This window comes from Aptenodytes forsteri, unplaced genomic scaffold (genome assembly GCF_000699145.1).
Source record: "Aptenodytes forsteri isolate BGI_AS27 unplaced genomic scaffold, ASM69914v1 Scaffold38, whole genome shotgun sequence".
Classification (NCBI taxonomy): Eukaryota; Metazoa; Chordata; class Aves; order Sphenisciformes; family Spheniscidae; genus Aptenodytes; species Aptenodytes forsteri.
The window spans coordinates 752955-770908 of NW_008795704.1; the positions used below are offsets into that span (position 1 = coordinate 752955).

General features: G+C 44.4%; 1 protein-coding gene across 1 annotated transcript in view; it reads left to right on the plus strand.

The window, feature by feature from the left end:
- The window catches only part of SAMHD1 (SAM and HD domain containing deoxynucleoside triphosphate triphosphohydrolase 1), a 22598-nt gene extending 7499 nt beyond the window's left edge, over positions 1 to 15099 (plus strand). Inside the window, exons 7-15 of the mRNA XM_009283269.1 lie at positions 530 to 630; positions 737 to 845; positions 1407 to 1498; positions 2853 to 2968; positions 5909 to 6048; positions 8902 to 8991; positions 10196 to 10300; positions 10670 to 10807; positions 12971 to 15099. Of these exons, the coding sequence (XP_009281544.1) occupies positions 530 to 630; positions 737 to 845; positions 1407 to 1498; positions 2853 to 2968; positions 5909 to 6048; positions 8902 to 8991; positions 10196 to 10300; positions 10670 to 10807; positions 12971 to 13093 (1014 nt within the window). The 3' untranslated portion in view covers positions 13094 to 15099. The remainder of the gene's footprint in view (positions 1 to 529; positions 631 to 736; positions 846 to 1406; positions 1499 to 2852; positions 2969 to 5908; positions 6049 to 8901; positions 8992 to 10195; positions 10301 to 10669; positions 10808 to 12970) is intronic.
- The last annotated feature ends 2855 nt before the right edge of the window (positions 15100 to 17954 follow it).

The following is a 17954-nucleotide window of genomic DNA, read 5'->3' on the forward strand; positions in this document are numbered from 1 at the left end:
TTGTTTAAAAGTTTTAAACAATTTTTTGTTTAAAACATCTAAATAATTATTTTAAATTATTTTAAATCTCTGTTCTTTAAAGTTATGTAGTTAATTGCAGCAGACTGCAAGACAGTGACATGTTTGTGGGTTTAACTAATTCCCTGGGGATTAAATGATTCCAACCTTTTCCCTTCTTTGTTGCTTTTTTCCCCCTCTTTGTATGCTTTTTTTTTTTTGGCATTTCAAAGCTGCAGGCTTTGCTGTAGTAGAATGGGAAATGAAATACTTGTGTACATGGTTTTTATTCTTCCTGATATTCTGGGAAGTCAGCTGCTTGAGCCCTAGTTCTGGATTTCTAATGCCCGATAGCTTCTGAAAGCTCTTTTATTGTCTTTGTGTTCTTTGCTACCTCAGTGTTGGTTGGTTATCACAGGCAAAATCAAAGTGTATTCCCACTGTCTTTAAAAAACTGTTCTGAGATTGTTTGCACACTTTAATTTCTTATTGTTTCTAATTTTTTTTTTCTTCTCGGCTCCCCTGTTGTTAGTGGCCCTACCATGGTCGACAAAAGGAGAAAAGTTTCCTATATGAGATAGTAGCTAACAAAAAAAATGGCATTGATGTTGACAAATGGGATTATTTTGCAAGGTATAAATCTTACTTTTTTTGTTTTTATTATGAATTCCTACTGAAACAATGCTACTGTATGTACAAATATGATCTCATTGTTAAACGCTCTCTGGAATATTTTTAGGGATTGCCATCACCTAGGAATCCAGAATAATTTTGATTATAAGCGATTGCTTAAATTCACTCGGGTCTGTGAAGTAAAAAACCAGAAGCATATCTGTACCCGTGACAAGGTAAGCAGTGTGTGTGAATTGACGGAACGGTCAGCAGCAAAATGAGTGTGAGGTATAGCAGCCTCGGGCAGCGTGGTGCAGCTGCACTCCGGATTGCAGGGGGATGCTGGGGTTGCCTGCTGGATGCTTTTTTAGCCCAAGAGAGGAAGAAGTAGTTGCTGCTCTGAAATCTCAGAAGCAACTGGTTTGAGGAAGGGAGGGACAGAGCAAGCCTGTTTGAAAGTGCTTGTGGTGGGTCCTTCCAGGGCAGCCTCTACAAAACCATCAGCTGTGCACGATCCTGCTCCAAGTCTTCTGAGCAAGAGGTGAATGTGGCTTTGGCGAGGGGCTGCTAAAGGAGCAAGAGGTCCTCTTCTCTGCCCGGGCTGCCTGGGGTCACTCTCAGGTCTCTGCTCTGCCACGGTGGCCTGAGTCTGTTTCAAAATTTGTAAATTGTGACAAATAACCATTCTGCTCTATGCTGCAAATGGAAGGAGACAACTCATTTGATTCCTTGATTGTTTTAGTTTTCCAATTAAGACAATGTCGAAAGTAAAAGGTGATTGGGTTTTTTTGATTCAGGAAGTTGGAAATTTGTATGATATGTTCCACACACGGAATTGCCTGCACCGGCGAGCATACCAGCATAAGATTGGCAACATCATTGAAATAATGCAAGTATTATGCTTTCCTTTTCTTGCATTCCATTTATTTTTAAGTTCTTGAAACTGTATATCCGTTTGGAATATTCAGATAATCAATAAGGTGTGACCCAGAATAAAAGCCACTGGGCTATATAACCCAATTCTTGTGGCAAGGCTCAGCGCTTAGAGTATCATAGAGGCTGTGATTAACAAAATAAATACTAAAAAAAAGGACAACAACATCTGTCCACGTGAAATTCAATTAGAGGGAAATTACTAAAGCCCTGAAGAAGCATAGGACCAGGGTGTGCTTATGTTGTTTTAACTGCTGACAGCTGAAGTAAAATCTTTATCTACAAGTTAGAGACCACTTAGCTCGAACTGGCTGTTTAATAGGGCAAGGTTACTAACAGAGTAAAATAATGAGCAAGCTTACTGTAGCTCAGCTGAGGCCTGACTTTATGTTTATGTAATGCCACAGCAGGAATTGTTCAGGACCAACGCAGCTGGCTACCTACGTTTGTTCCTCTCTTGTTGATGTCTATAGAAGTTTCCCTATAGCATTATTCTTTTTACTTTTCTTGAAAAGCAGAAATACTAGTATCCCCAAATATTTTTTCATTAGGATCTTGGCTGCCGAGTAACCATCTGCTGAGTTGGGAAAAAAGGAACGCAGAGGATTACACAGTACAAGAGTGATTCATGACTGTTTTCATTTCATAAACTTCAGCCTCCTGGTTTAGTGATCCCCTAAAACTCAGACTAAAAAACGCTAAGGTTTGACAATACCTATGTGTGAGGAGGAAAACAGCCAAGAAATTTAGTTCTTGGCTTACCATAATTATAGCAGCCTATTCAAATGAGCATACGAGCTGGAAATGACAAGGTACAGGGAACTCTGGAAGAACTTGATCTTTAGAACATCAGTTTTTCCCACCACATGCTCATGATGCTCTACCTTTACAACGCTTTGTATTCTCTCAGTTAACTCCTGGAGCAATGAGTCTGTAAAAGGATATGATCATCACTCATTGCAGCTGAGTGACCATGTCACTGTCTTGCAGGGTTCTGCAATCATCTAAGCAATGTTAAACTCATAGTCTGAAGCAGAACAAAGTGGACTTGCTCATTCATTGAAAGAAGGTTAAGGTCTGATCTGTCCATTTACTGTTTTCAGTAAATGGAAAGACTCTGTTGAAATGTGCAATGACAGCATGGAGACAGGACATCTTGCAGTGCGATCAGGGTCTGCTGTGTGCTTGGGATGCAGTTTCATCTATTGTCTTCTATTTATAACATACTAATGCATTTCTTTTTTGACTCTTGAGCAATAAGGTGTTTCAAAATGATGCTATCCTTACATCTTAATTTTGTCTCAAACTAGGATTACGGAAGCCTTTCAAAAAGCAGACAAATTTTTTAAAATAGAAGGCTCTGGAGGAAAACTGTACCAGATTTCTACAGCAATGGAGGACATGGAAGCCTACACTAAGCTAACTGGTATGAGCTCTCAGAATTTTTTTTTTAAAGTAAAAGAACATGAGTACCTGTTAAAATGCTGCTTTTACAGCTGTTGGCACAGTGGGCCCTTGCCCATGACTAGGACTCTCAAGTACTGCTTTTGTGCACAGATGGTGGGGCAGACCTGGACCGCCCAATCTCCATGCTCTCATGTCTTGCTGGGAGAGCAAGACCTTCTAGTTTAAATTACTTTTATGTTGAGAGAGAGAAGCACCAACTTCTTATGTTCCACACACATTCAAATTCAGATTATTGCAAGCAGTGCTGTCAGGAGGTCCTGCCTGTGCCCTGAGTTTGTTGCGCTTGTCACAAGTGGGATGTAAGTCAGCTCTGAGCGATACTACATCTAGCTACATCAGGTAGAGAAGTACTGTGTGTGTGTTGTAGTGTGAAACTAACCCCAGGGCAGGTTTCAAAGGCCTCTGATGGGGTCTGATTTGATTTGCTTGAGACATTTCTACCCCGCTTGCAAATATAACAGAAGAAAACAATATATATGAACAACTTAGTTTATTGCTGAAAGTTTCTGGTTGCTCGGATAAGAGCTTGTGAGAATGGTTCTCTAGGGTAAGTACATGGAGCAGCAACCTGCTTGAAGACATGTGGGGGAACTCCACCGTGATTACAGAGTGAAGCAAGCAAGAGCTGAGACTTGTGATGTTTTCCCATTTCTCAAGGTCTGGCTCAGTGCTGTGAAGAGGAAACACAGAGAAATTACTGAATTCATGGAAACTGGCTTGAGTTATGTTGTGTCCTCTGTTACTGGTTTCCCACCACAGTGGCGTCTTGGTTTTGTCTGCCCCTCCTGGTCTTCACTGTGAGGCACACCAGCATTCCTCTGGTTGGTGTTCAGTGCTGCGCCATGCCATTACCAACTTCGTGCAGCATGGGGGATGGAGGCCAGTGTGGGCAAGGCAGACCCTGCTGCACTGAGGGGTTTGTGGTTGGGTGACTGCAGGACAGAGGACGCTGCAGACCCTGATGAAGAGTGCTCCCAAGTACTGGCAGCTCTTGCAGCACCTGTGAGCTACAGCTCATGAGGACTCCCAAGGCATCTCTCCTGAGTGGCAAGGCAACTTTCCTGAGTTTCCGTCAGCAAGCTTTGGCTGGCCCACAGAGAGATTCAAGGGCAGTGTCACAGAGGATCCTGTGTGCCTTAACCTGTGTCATGCTAACAGCCTTCTGCTGGCAATCCTTCATCTGCCACAGCCACATTCAGCCTGACCATAGACCTGATGCAACGAGCAGGTGAAGGGGCTGCACAGAATGCTGAGATGAGGGGCTGCCTGGCCCCTCTGTCACTGCATGCCTCTGCCCCAGGGGAGGAGAAGGGGCTGGCTTTGATTGAGGGGCAGTAGCTATTGGAGAGCATGAATAGCAGTGTTGGGCTGTGGAAGGCTGGGCAGAAAGGCAAGAACTGGGATTAAGTTCTTAACAGGCTAGGATCTGTTCCCTGGCAGCTGTCTGGTCTGTGAGATCAGCTGTGCTAGCAAGTTAGCACCAGGGTCCTGTTGTAACTGCCTGCTGACCTGCGGTACCTGGTGAGGAGCACAGCTCTCAGGGCAAGGAGACCAGCTCTGTCCCCTGCCTCTTACAGTCTGCCGCAGCAAGGAGCTGCTTGCCAGGGCTGTCCTGTTCAACAAGGAGAGTTGAACAGCAAGGAGAGTGATGCGAGGAATATGCCAACATCAGATGTAACACGACCATGAAGGACGAGTATGTTCTCCTCCTCTTAAACCAAGGCACTTCCTTCCCTGCCTCCAGTGGTTGCAACCTGGGGGCTTCTGAGAGGACAACAGGCTTGTTTTTAATAGTCCATGATGAGTGGTGCTTCTCTGAAACTGTCTAATTGCCTCTTGGATCTTTGCAAATGATAAACCTCTGTGAGGTTCTGCAGCAGAAAGCTCCATAGCTTTCTTCCATGATGGGTGAAGAACCACCGTTAGTTTTTAATTTGTTGCTTCCTGATTTGACAGCAAATTCTAGTTTTAGTAAAGGATGAGACAACAAACCATTCCTTGTCACTACTGCTTTTGCACAGTGGATGTGTTCATGGGCTTCTTATTTCCCCTGCATTATCTCATCTCTCAATCTGAAGGGACCTAGTCAGCTGTTCCTCGTGGAGAAGTTCCTGACTTTGATCAACTTTGTCCATAAAAACAACCCTCAGTTAAAGGTATTTTGGTACATGGCTCATAGCTTGCTTCTGGAGTGTGTTGGGAGTTTCTTAAGCCACTTGCGGTCCTAGGTGGGGCATTGCAGAGCTGTGTTTGCAGCACATGTCAAAGCTGCCTAGGTATTTCTGGTCAGGGAATGTGAATAGACACGGAGTGCAGCTGTGTTGGTTGTGACAGGCGAGCAGCATCCTGACAGCAGCAGTCTCTTTAGGACAGCCAAAAATAACCTTTCTGCTCCGAAGCCACATCAAAAGAAACCTGTGTCTTGCTGCTCATATTGACGGTGGGAAACACACCACGTACTTCACAGTCATGTGGAGACAGGAGGGGGGACTTTGGTGCTGGCGTCCAAAGTCTGAGAAATTCTGAAGGTTTAACGGAAGTACCTTATACTTTTAGAAGATAGAGCACCCTTGTCCCTGAGCCAGTTAGTGCTGGGGTTTAGGATATTCTGCTGAACAAGATTGGCAAAACAAGAAGAGGAAGCAACTTCCAGTGAAATAATGTGAGAATTGAACTAGTTTTTTCTGTCAACAATGGTTATGAATCTGATGATAATCAAGATGATATTGTAAGTGACTTCTCAGTTGTCAGACTTAGTATGTTCAGTCATTCTCTGAAAGTGAGTGTCTTTCCCGAACCGGCAGTTTTTCTTGTTGCTTTAACCTTTGTCCCTGTACTTGGATTTTGCCGTGACACTGGATTGTGACATACTTAACAAAAATTAATGCAACTTTGGCAGATAATATCTACCTGGAAATTCTGCACTCAAGTTGTCCAGAACTGAAGGAGGCACGAGAAATTTTGCATAAAATAGAACGACGTGAATTATACAAGTTTTTAGGAGAGACTCAACCTGAAACAATGAGGGAAATTGTAAAGGTAATGTCCATTGGTGGAAGATTCTGAATTCTGTCCCTGTAAAAATGTTCTCTAAGTTGCTGGCCATCTTTTTTTTCTCTGTCTCTGTGTAGTTTTTGTTTGTTTTGGGGTTGGTTGTTTTTTTTTTTTGCTTAACTGTTATTCCAAAAATAGAGTCAAAAGTTCTCCTGCCTTTATGTAGCTGAGCCATGAAACATTATAGGAAACTGGGAAGAGTTTTAGCTACGAACAGCCAGGAGAATGGCAAGAGGTGGAAATTCACAAGTTGATTATTGCAGAAATATTTTCAGAAAAAAACTGTTTTCCAAAAAATACAAAGTTGCATAAAAAGCTGTTATAGTCCAGTGACTGAGAAGGTTATTACTATCATCTTATGTTCATTAAAATTTCAAAATAATAAGGAACACGTTTGCTTTGAATCGTAATTTGTGTGCTTTGAGAACAAATGTCAAACTGAACAATAACTTCTGAATTTCTTGGTATTAAATTCTGTACTTAGCATGATCATGCATGTATTTTTTCCAGTGTTTGCTTTTCAAAGCACTCATCAGACATCGGTTTAACCGCTGTTGTCTTATTTTAAAATAATGTTGTGTTGGAGCTGACATTACTTCAGATGGCTCAGCTTTTCTTGTAATGTGCTATACCATATTATCAAATCATTAGTTAATTATCTCTAAACTTCAGCCATGATGCTTAAAATTTTCCATGCCAAATTTCCAGAAGTGGTTGACTGTATCTAGAAAGCCTTAATAAAAATAATTCAGCACTTTTAAAGAATAGGGTTAGAGAAAGACTACTAGATGTCTTATAGCTCTGTTCATCTTTTTGTTTGAAGAGAAGGTTTGCTTGTGTTCTTTGTCTAAGAAAAAGTAGCCTTAAGAGATTCTGTATTAAAAAAGTAGGAGGAAATAGGAGGAAGGAAAACATGAAATGGTTGTACATTGATTGTCAGGTTTCTGCCCTTCTGAGGAGGAGTTCAGGATAGATAGCCTAACAAATAAGGAGATGGGCAGGAGAGTGAATTGCATGAGTTCCACCTTTGAACAGTTCCTTTTAGAAGCTTGGTTAGTGAAAAGAAAAACTCTCACTTTGAAAATCCAGCCAGAGGCATTGAGTCTTGGGATATCCAGTGTGTTGTTTTGAAGGGAGACTGGATCACTGTTGGTGCTATAATTATATCCAGGCAATGCTTTGCAGCTTCTGATGCTCAGCTGAGGGATTGGGGGAGAATTTTTCCTCCTGTGGTGCAGGAGTTGCCTGTTGCAGGAGTGTTGGAGGCTCAACTTCCTCTGAAGTGCTGGAGGTGAGCAGTGGCTAGACAAGACTTGGCTGTGGCTAGAAAAGACATAGCTGTGTCTGTTCTCTCCTTAAGAGACCACAATGCCGTTATGTTTAGAATCATAGAATCACAGAATGGTTTGGGTTGGAAGGGACCTTTGAAGTCATCTAGTCCAACCCCCCTGCAATGAGCAGGGACATCTTCAACTAGATCGGGTTGCTCAGGGCCCCGTCCAGTTTTGTGATCCTCAAGCTGGCCAGAGCCAGGGGAACATCCCAAATAGCTACAGAGTTCTTTAACTGGAAACTTAGCTTTGAATTTATGCAAACTGGAAGAGGTAACTTTAAAAAAAGGCAAGCGAACAACAACAAAGAAAAGGAGAAAGTTAGCATACATACATTCTGATACAGAATAGAAATAAATAGCTTATAAACAGGCTGCCTCCTGCCAGTTGCCTCCTGACAATTCTTTCCTCTAGGTTTGCTCTCAGTCTAAACCTTTCCTTGGCTTCTAGAGTCACAACAAACCACACATATGCCTCAGCTTGGTAATGTGTGTGATTCCCTGCTCTTCTTAGCAGTCTCCCCGTCTTTGCTCAGCAGCAAAAAAAAATGCTGCTAGTTGAATTCCTCCCCTTCTGGACCTGTCTCCTGGATGCTCTGTGCTGCACTCGAAGCTTTTCTCCCATGAGTCTCAGTTGCCCCCAGGAAATCTTGCTTCATCAAATCCTGCACCTTCCCTGAACATAGCAGCCCTGGACAAAGGTAAACAGGCAACCTTCTCGCTGCTGCCCAGCCACAGCCTTTTAATGAGAACTTTTACATTTCCATGAACAGCTACTCTCCATCACACCGTGCTCCTCTGGCTTTAGCCTACCTGTCAGCAGGGAATAGTCTCTAGGTCCAAAACCAGACAAAACCCCCTTGCGGGTTTCAGCTTTCAGCTTTTGAAGTAGGTCACCATCCCCTCTAAAGTTTGCCTAGGAGCTTGCTGCTTCTGTGTTTGGGGTTCTGTGGGGTTTTTTTATAGTGATCAATGACATTACTGATCCTGTGTGTCTCTTGGGGTTTTTTTATATGTTTCAATGTATAAAAGCTTTATTAGAGGGTGAGATCCTGCAGCCCTTCATTATAAAAAAAAAAAGTTCAGTAAAAAGGTTTAGTATTCAGCTTTGGGGAACTTAATTGCAAAACATTTGTATTAGTAAAACAATTGCTTGAAGGTACTTATTTTCTGCTTTCGTGGAGAATTCAACATCCTGGATGGACTGACTCTCTCTCTCCCTCTCCCTTCCCCCCCACCCCGGTCATCAGGTGTAAAACTCTTCTTCCACAGGCTGGCAGTATTTGGATCTTCTCAATTATATAAGCTTGTTTTGTTTCTAAAAATTGGTAGAAAACTTATGGCTGAGGTATACAAGGATTCAAACAAACAGATTGCTGCGAGAGGAGTCTGTCAAGCTATGAAGAAATGAAAGCTTTAGTTTAGTGACACGTTCTGTCATGCATTTTGTTGCCTTGGTCTAGACCTGATAGTGCATACATGTAATCTGAATTACCATCTTTTTTCAGAATAATAGCCTGGCAGAAAGCATTGCTAATTCCAAGCCAGAAAAGGATCCTCCAGATGTGCAGCTGAAGGCTGAAGATTTCATAATTGATGTAAATATCTCTCAGAGCGGGTTCAGAGTAAAAACTTCGCAATCACAGAGGGCCTTGTATACCATAGTGAAAATTGGAGATACGTTTCAATACATTTGCAAAGTGAAAAAACAAAACCACAGGGTTGCCTCTTAAATGCTGTCCTAGCTGTTCAGCTCAAGGCTCCGAGAACAACGAGCTTCCCCCCGGGAGGTTTGCTGTGGTTGGAGGGCCTGGGGGCAGAGGCTTCAGGCAGCTTCACTGGGCTGTCGTTTGGGCACTTCTGCTCCCGGTGACAAATGTGTTCTCCTATGACTGTCCTCACCCTGAAAAGGAGCAGCAGGGAAACCTTTGGGTTTTAGCATACGGGTGTTAAAGTCAACAGCCTAGGAACCACGGCTGCCGGTTATGAAGGCAGGTAAACTGCGGGCCCCAGTGGGAGGATAACAGGCTCAGTGACGTCCAGGTTTCTAGTATTGCACGCCTGATGCATGGCAGTCACTCCTGGGTTTTGTCTTCTGCATAAATCACCTTGCTGCCACAGCTCAGTCTCCAGCCAGCCCTGGTGGGAAGGAGAGAGCTTGAGCAGTCTGCAAGTATCAAATAGCTTAATCCCTGTTCTTCGTTAATTCTGGGCAAAGCTAACAAATGGCTTTCCATAGAGCACATCACAAATTACTGCTAAAGCTCCCTTGCATTGAACATTCACTTCAGGCTGGGTAAAATTGTAGCAGTTTACTTAGCTTTAAAGTAGTTGACTGTGCTTTCCTTGTCCCACAAATTGAAGTCATGGGGAAGTGGGCTCCTCCCTGCTGACCACAAAACTGTTGGTGTACCAAGCAGATGTAAATAATGTTGTCTAAACTTCATGTTTAAAACTGTAAACTCTACTGCTGCCTCCGTAGGTTGTGTGTTTTGGGGAGGCACAGGCTGGCAAGGGACTAGCATGCTTCCACTGTTTGAAACTGGAGTGTTTCAGAGCACGACTGGGAGCTGGTTGGTGTAAATGTGAATATATCCACCTGGCAGCTTCAGAGCGAAAGGTGGTGGAAGAAAAGATACAAAATGCAAATACCAGATTGTTTTATTAAGTAATCATTTGTTAATTACTGTTCTGTTTGATTAGTGTCATTTACAGAAGTATAGTGTGTATCCTTTTGTATTTATTGTGAGAAAACTAAAGACAAACATTAACAAATGCCATTTTCTTTGTTTTACATGCAAGGTTATCAATATGGATTATGGAATGAAAGAACAGAATCCCATTGATAATGTTCTCTTCTATTGCAAGGCTGATCCTTCCCAGGCAGTCAAGATCAGTAAAGAGCAGGTAGTTTTTTATTTTCCTCAACTGGCTTCTGAAGGGCATCTTCTTCACAGCTTGCGATGGAAGTGATTACAGTCCTTCGTGGTAGCTCTTGCAGGAGTTGTGGAGAGGTTGTGGAATCCATGTCCTTGCAGGTCTTCGGTGTGTGTTGTGCTACGACAATCTAGAATCCTGACAGCCTTTGCATATGAACAGTATTTAACTTGAATACACTGGAAGTCTTAGAAAAATACAGTTGATTTGGATAAAGCTCATGGATTGTAGTGGAATGTTTTTTTACTGCTTTCCATTTGTATTCACGTGAAAAAATTGAAGTTCAGTGGACTTTGAATTCCAAGAAATGCTAAAACTTATTTATTTTTTATTCCAAAGGTTTCAAAGTTTTTACCCATGACATTTGCAGAGCAGGTTATCCGTGTTTATTGCAAAAGTCAGGATCCAGATATTATTTCAGCTGCAAAACAGTATTTTATTCAGTGGTGTATAAAGAAGGATTTCACCAAACCACAGGTAACAAATCCACGTTATTTTTCTTGTTCTTAGAGCTCTTCACCTTTGTCCATAAGCTTGGTCTTTCATTAAGAAACTTGGCATTCAGGCCTTGTCTTTGTGCAGAGCCACTCCTCACTAACTTAGCTTCTGGTTTTATTGTGGCTCGCATCTGGGCATGCTTTGGTTTCACTGAAATAGTGATGGATTTGTATTGATTTAACTTACATGATTTAAAAAGTCATGTTTTTATAACAAAGTTAGTATCCACACAGACACTCACTAGTTCATGGATGCAGGTTTCCTCATACAAAGGCTTAAGAAAGGACTGAAAGATTAAAAGATCTAGGGAAGAGGTCAGATCAGTTCTTCTATTGCTTTCCCTCTTTTCCTTCCTTGTTCACCAGCTGTTAAACTCGCTCCTCCCCCAGGAGATTCACAGTCAGTCCATTTGCTCTGAGTTAGAGTGGAAAATATCTGCAGGAACAAGATTGCAAAGCTCTACTCTCTGGGCAACTAGTCTGTAGTCTGAGTTGCCTGCAAGGCGTTTCCCTTTTCTGTCAACTCTCAGAACATACAAGTTTCCAGCTGAGAGGAAGGAAGAGGGTATGTTACAGCTCATCTGACGTTTTGTTTTGTGTTGGGAACCGCGTCAGAGCTGCCCTGGCAAGTAAAATGGAGACTCTAAAGCAGACCCTGAATCCATACGTCTTGCTTTGCATTCCTCCTGCCAAAGGTGGTGGAGAAGCCTGTAACAATCATGGCTGTAAACGGGCGATGTGTGATACAGCATCATCCCCATCACGTCCCCCTTGCAGGGAGGTGGGTGCCTTCATCTAAAAGAATTAGTATGTGCTGATACTTCCAGTATAGCCATTGTTGTAGGGAAGCAGTTATGGTTGTATCAAGTAAGTTTTTCTCAGTAGAAAACACTAATGGAGCCACTTGGCTACATGCGTGAGCTGTGAAGTTTCTAGGCTGGAAGCGTCAGTAGGTTTGATAGATGTGCTGGCTAATCTGCTGTTACGTTTCTCCCCTAATGGTTGGCTTTCACTTTTGTCTTTCACTTTTGTTTGTCTCATAGTCATGCCAGGGACAGGAAGAGCTTTCTTCAGTTCCGTGCACTTTTTCAGATATTTTCCACTATCTGGGATCAAACCTCAAAGTAAAATAAATGCTTATATTAAAGTCTCCAGGTTGCTTAAGAAATGCAGTGTGAACAGTTTGTTCTGTGAACCATGTATATTTTTTCCTTTTCATCAAATATGCTAATATCCCTGACTTTGCATCTTATTTGCTAGAGACACCTGCAAGTCTCATTCAGGGAAAGAGCTACATCCTCTGAAATGAAAGACAACCCAGCAGATGAGTGTTCTTATGTGCTGGAGCTACAGCTATAGGCACGAACAACTTGTTTTAAGGCTCGTTCTTATGTCATACTTCTGGCATCTGTCTTTTGAGAGCAGTTAATTTCAGAAGGGCTTTTTACAAATGGATCAAGCAACAAGCTTTCTCTGCTTGTAGAGTATGGTTGTATTCTATGAGCATATTCTTCTAGTTCAGGCATACCCATCTTGCAGGCCCTGGCACGTTGCAGAACACAGCAACACCCGTCTCACCAGCTTATTTCTAAGCTTAGAGAGCTCATTGCCGTCTTGTCTGTGTTTGCGGTGCCTGAGCACTAGGTTAACATACATACCTGAGGAGGATGAGCACCACTGCCTTAGGCCGTACCAGTTACTGTACCAACGTTACGTGCTTTAAGACAGTGAAAGGCACATCCAAGCACCCGCTGCTGGTAGATTGCAACAGTTTTCAGTGAGATACTGTGGCAAACTCAGAGGAAACACTCACAATAATGTTTCCGGTTCGCATACCGATGCCCAAAATACAAGCCTGCTGATCTTCCTAGATTTGCTGGTGGTAATTTAGGAAGAGGTGAACTGCCAATGGTGAAGGCTTCTCAGATATGCAGGGGACTTTTTTTCTCCCCACCAGATGCTACCACTGACTACTTCCATCTCGGGGATGCGCTGTCTTCAATGTTTGTTGATTTACAATGCTTCTAGGACCTTGGATTTATTTTTCCTATTAAGTCTGATACTGAGCTGCTTTTCCCCTGCTTTAGGATAGAAAGCAAAAGTGAATGTACTATCATTAATGTTTTCTGACTTTTAACAATAGGATAGTGATGTGGTTGCCCCTCATCTAATTCCAATGAAGAAAAGCTGGAATAACACGAGAGATGATGAACACAGGACAGCTTCAGAACCCAGTTGCAAACAAAGGCTTCCATTTGATAAGTAACACTTTTCCTTTTGGCACTATTCAGTCTGCTTCTTCAGAAGATGGGTAAACCTGGGCAGCAACGCTTTTAAAAGCCAGTGGGATGGACTGTAAGGATTTATGGAACAATGCAGAAATGCATTTTACAATACAGTATGTTTTAATGTAGGTACTTAAACAAAGTGCATATTCCAAATGGCCTTTTAAAAAATTAACAACCTATTACAGCAGAGCAAATTCAATTCTCATCTATTTTTGAATGTATTGGCACTGTGTAGCAAGAGTAACTTTAAGAATTGCAATTCATCGTTATTACAAGAAGTGCTGAAGACACGGTACTGTTCCTTCTAGTCCTGATCCCTTCTTAAGATGATTGTGATATTGCATGAGCTAGCAGAAAAACTTCCAGCTCAGGTTGTTTTTTGTTTTTTTTTTCCCCAGTACCTGAGGAAGAGAGGAGTAAGTATGCTTCTGAAAATAGAACTGAAATAGAACTTTGAAATAACCACAGATGGCATCTTCAAGAATAGCAAAATGAATTTCATTTAAAAAAATAAAAGGAGGGGAGAGGGGAATCTTTTTGATAGCCAAAGATTACTTTTCTGGTATTCAAAAAGCTGATGATGATGCAGGCCTCTCGCTATAAGTGTGACCACAATTTTTACTGAAGTAACAATGCATTGCAGTGACATGCAGCCTTTTATTGTTTTATAGTGTATTTTTGATACATTGAATGTTATATTTTTACTGTTACACTGAACTGCAAAAACTGCTCGGAACCTCCATTGTTTGAGTGCTCGCAGGAAAGCAGAGCTACCCGAATGTTTGTCAGGGCAGGTGGACGTGCGCACAGCTCTTGGCACGGTTAGTGACGCCCGGCAGGATGCTGCGCTGGCTCTGCTCTTCCGTGCGCCAAGCGCACCTTGTTTCTGCATTACACTGTACTAGGTAGACAGGCTCTTCAGGAATCCCTCCATCCTTGTGTCCCTTCCCTGTTTCTCCTGGATCTCTGATCGCTGTTCCTGTGTAATTTTTCTCTCCCTTGTAGAACTATAAGGGTTCTTACATTTTCCCTTACTGGCAGTACTAATGTGAGTGTTGCTAAATGTCTGTCCAGTTGAAAAAGTGAACGAGGAAGACCTTTTTCCTCTCACCTTTTACTCAGGTCTAAGAGGAAGGCTGCTTTCATTAAATAAAACCTAAAAGCTTGAAAAAGCCCGCCCTCAAAACTAAAAATGCAAAGCAAAAGGTTCAGTAATGCTCAGAAATTGGAACAAGCTTTGGGTTTTTACATCTGAAATGGGGAAAGAAAAGTTCAGCATTCAGTTTTGGCAGGCAAGCGTGGGTAACTAGGTTAGTTTCTGAAAACTAACACAATGGGAAGTCACTGTGAGAGAACCGCAGAACTCTCTTTATATCTGATTACGTTTCCTTTGCCCTTTTTATCACGGGAACTGATAGCTGTTAGGCAGAGGGAAGGAGAATGAGTATTCATGTACTTACTCAGATTTCATTTGTTGAAATAACCAGAAGTCGTTTTGCGCTCTGCTGCTCTCTTATGTACCTGTGCTTGCGTGTAAAGGTGATGCGGTGCGACCTCTGCTGTTCATATCTTTAACAGGATCTTTCAGGTCTGCAGTTGTACCAGATAACTATTAGAAGGGGTTGTGACCTCTTTAAAAGCTTTTACAGAACTTCTTATTATGCTTCAAGAAACAACATCACAGAGTGAAAGCATTTATCTCTCTTATGTGCATAAAATCAAGTATTGTTCAGAATAATGTAATTTTGTTATTGTGGGTTTGTTTTGAATCCGTTATAAAAGGTGCACTTTATACTTGGGAAATATCTTTTGCTTATGCTTAAGCAAAAATTTGTACTTAATGTTAAGTTCTGAGACAGAGCATTTCTTTTTCTCAAACATGTTAATCTGAGCCTCTCTGGACTAAGAGTAAATTTATAAACAATGATTTTACTATTCTTTTAAGGAATTGCAGTGTGTGAACTTTATTAAAAATGGTCTTACTGCACAGTTATAAACAGCCAAATGTATTTCTAAAGGACAAACGCTGCTCTGTGGAAGTGCAGATCTTCCAGCTTGAGGAGATGGTTTCTTAATTTGTGTTTTCTCAAGTGGAGTGTGAATGGTGACTGCAGTGGAGCCAGCTCAGCTGTGAGGGACCAGGGGCGGGGTGGGGAGGTTGTGCCGAGACGGAGCATCCAACCTCTCCTCATGCCTTGTGGTGAAACTGCAGCCACACGGCCGTTGCCACGCCTGGGCAGAGCAGGCAGGCCTCTGACTTCGGCACACTTACAGTGGCCAGCTTGGCTTTAGGCACCACTCCAACTACTGTGTAGGGGAAAAAGGAAAAGTGAAGTCATGCTTGACCAACCTGATCAGCTTCTATGATGAAATGGCTGGCCTGGTAGCTGAGGGGAGAGCAGCGGATATTGTCTACCTCAACAAGCTGTTGAAGTATGGTCTGGATGAGCAGACGGTGGGGTGGACTGAAAACTGGCTGAAGGGCTGGGCCCAGAGGGTGGTTGATCAGTGGCACAAAATCTAGTTGGAGGCCAGTAACTAGTGGTGCACCCCAGGGGTCAATACTGGGTCCAGTCCCAGTAGTCTTCATTACTGATCTGGATGATGGGACAGGGTCCACCCTCATCAAGTTTGCAGATGACACCAAATGGGGAGGAGTGGCTCATACACCAGAGGGTTGGGCTGCCATTCAGAGGGACCTCGTCAGGCTGGAGAAATGAAGTTCAACAAGGAGAAGTGCAAAGTCCTGCCTCTGGGGAGGGTCAGCCTCTTTCACCAGTATGTGCTGGGGACCACCCACCTGCGAAGCAGCTTGGCAGAAAAGGATCTAGGGGTCCTGGTGGCCACATGAGTTGACCATGAGCCAACAATGTGCTCTTGCAGCAAAGTATGCCAGTGGTGTCCTGGGCTGCCTTAGGCAAAATATTGCCAGCAGGTAGAGGATCCTTCCCCTCTGCTCTGCACCGGTGAGGCCACCCCTGGAGTGCTGGGTCCAGTGCTGGGCTCCCCAGTACAAGAGAGACAGGGACATACTGGAGAGAGTCCAGCGAAGGGCCATGAAGGTGATGAAAGGACTGGAGCATCTCTGCTACGAGGAGAGGCTGAGAGAGCTGGGACTGTTCAGCCTGGAGCAGAGCAAGCTTAGGGGGATCTCATCAGGGTGTATAAATACCTGGAGGGAGGGTGCAGAGAGGATGGAGCCAGCCTGTTCTCAGTGGTGCCCGGGGACAGGACCAGAGGCCATGGGCACAAACTGGAACAGAGGAGGGTCCCTCTGAACATCAGGAAACACTTTTACACTGTCAGGTTGACCAAGCACTGTCACAGGTTGCCCAGGGAGGTGGTGGAGTCTCCATCTGTGGAGATACTCAAAAGCAGCCTGGACACGGTCCTGGGCAGCTCTGGGTGGCCCTGATGGAGCAGGGGGTTGGACCAGATGTTCGCCAGAGGTCCCTGCCAACCTCAACCATTCTGTGATCCTACCCCAGCGCTACTGGCAGAAACGTGAAATGGGCCTGAAGTCACGGGACGTGTGTCGGCGAGGGGTGAGGCAGTGCTGAGAGGCCTCTGAAGAGGAATCGTTCCCGGCGGCTTGCTGGGTGGGCAAGCTTTATCGGAGCCTTTCCCCAGTCTGTTTGGTGATGGCTTGCACCTTCGGTGCCTTCTCTGCCATCGCCACCATTTGCCGCAGCAACAGCTTCTACGGGGTGGGGAAGATTTTCCTCCTCTTCTCCCTGAGCTGAAGGTGGGGGCCACAGGCTGCCAGCCCTGGGGCGCCCCAGGGTGTGGGGGGCTCTTGTTAATTCGGTGGCTCTGCTATGCTTGCAGGCTGTGTTGACAGCAGCAGGCATCGCACCTCAACAAGCAGCCTCTGTGAGGAGGACACGTGGGCACCACGGGGTGCATCGAGGTCCCCAGGGGGACGGTGCTGCACAGCTGGTTTCAGCAGGGAGTGTTGGGTGGCACCAGTGCACAGTAGGTCGGGCACCCTGAACGGCCGCAGTGGGCTCCTGGCATGCGCTGTTGGGAGTGTCCAGGAGCCCTGTGGGAGGGTACGGGGATGGAGGGGTCTGCTTCCCTAAGGGCACCTGGTCAGAGGAGCCGTAAACAACACCACAGTGAGCCAACCCTCACGGTCATGGGATAAGGAAGGTGATGAGGACGGACCTGGTCAGCACTCCTTGGGAAGGGTATGGCGAGCAGGAGAATGTTCATTTTTTCAGCTGGGAGGGTACGGAAAGGGAGAGAGACAAACCTCCTCAGTCCCACTAACTGATGGGCTCTCAAGGAGCTACAGGCAACCGGGACTTTGCAGCTGGTCAGGGTGTAACCCTGCAGGTCCAGGACAGTGGAGGGAGTCGGTGGGACTCTGCAAGCAGAGGAGGGAGGAATGAAGAGGGGGTAGGCAGAAAAGGGGTATAAAAGGGTTGCGTGTAAAACAGGGCCGGCCAGTGCGTTGTCTGCCTGAGCCCTGCACCTGATCTGTCTTATCTTCTCTGTCCTGTCGTCTTCTTAAATCCCTTCTTAACTATTTCTCCATTAATCTCACATAGCCTGTGTGGATGTGTGCTGCAAGGACTAGGTGCCAGCTGCTGGAGAGACCGGCGTGGGTGGGTTTGGGGCCAGCAACTGGAGTCGGACTGGGGCTGTAGGCACCCCTGGCCTGTGGTGTCAGCTACTGGAGCGGGTGCGAGTCCCAGTGCCAGCTGCTGTGGGGGCGGGTGGCTGTATCGTCCCCAAACCGGGTGTCTGTGGGGGAGGTGTGCGTCATTTGCAGGCAAAATTTAAGCTGGACCATCTGGCGCGTATGGGGCCGTGGTGGGGGTAAGAGGGCCGGGA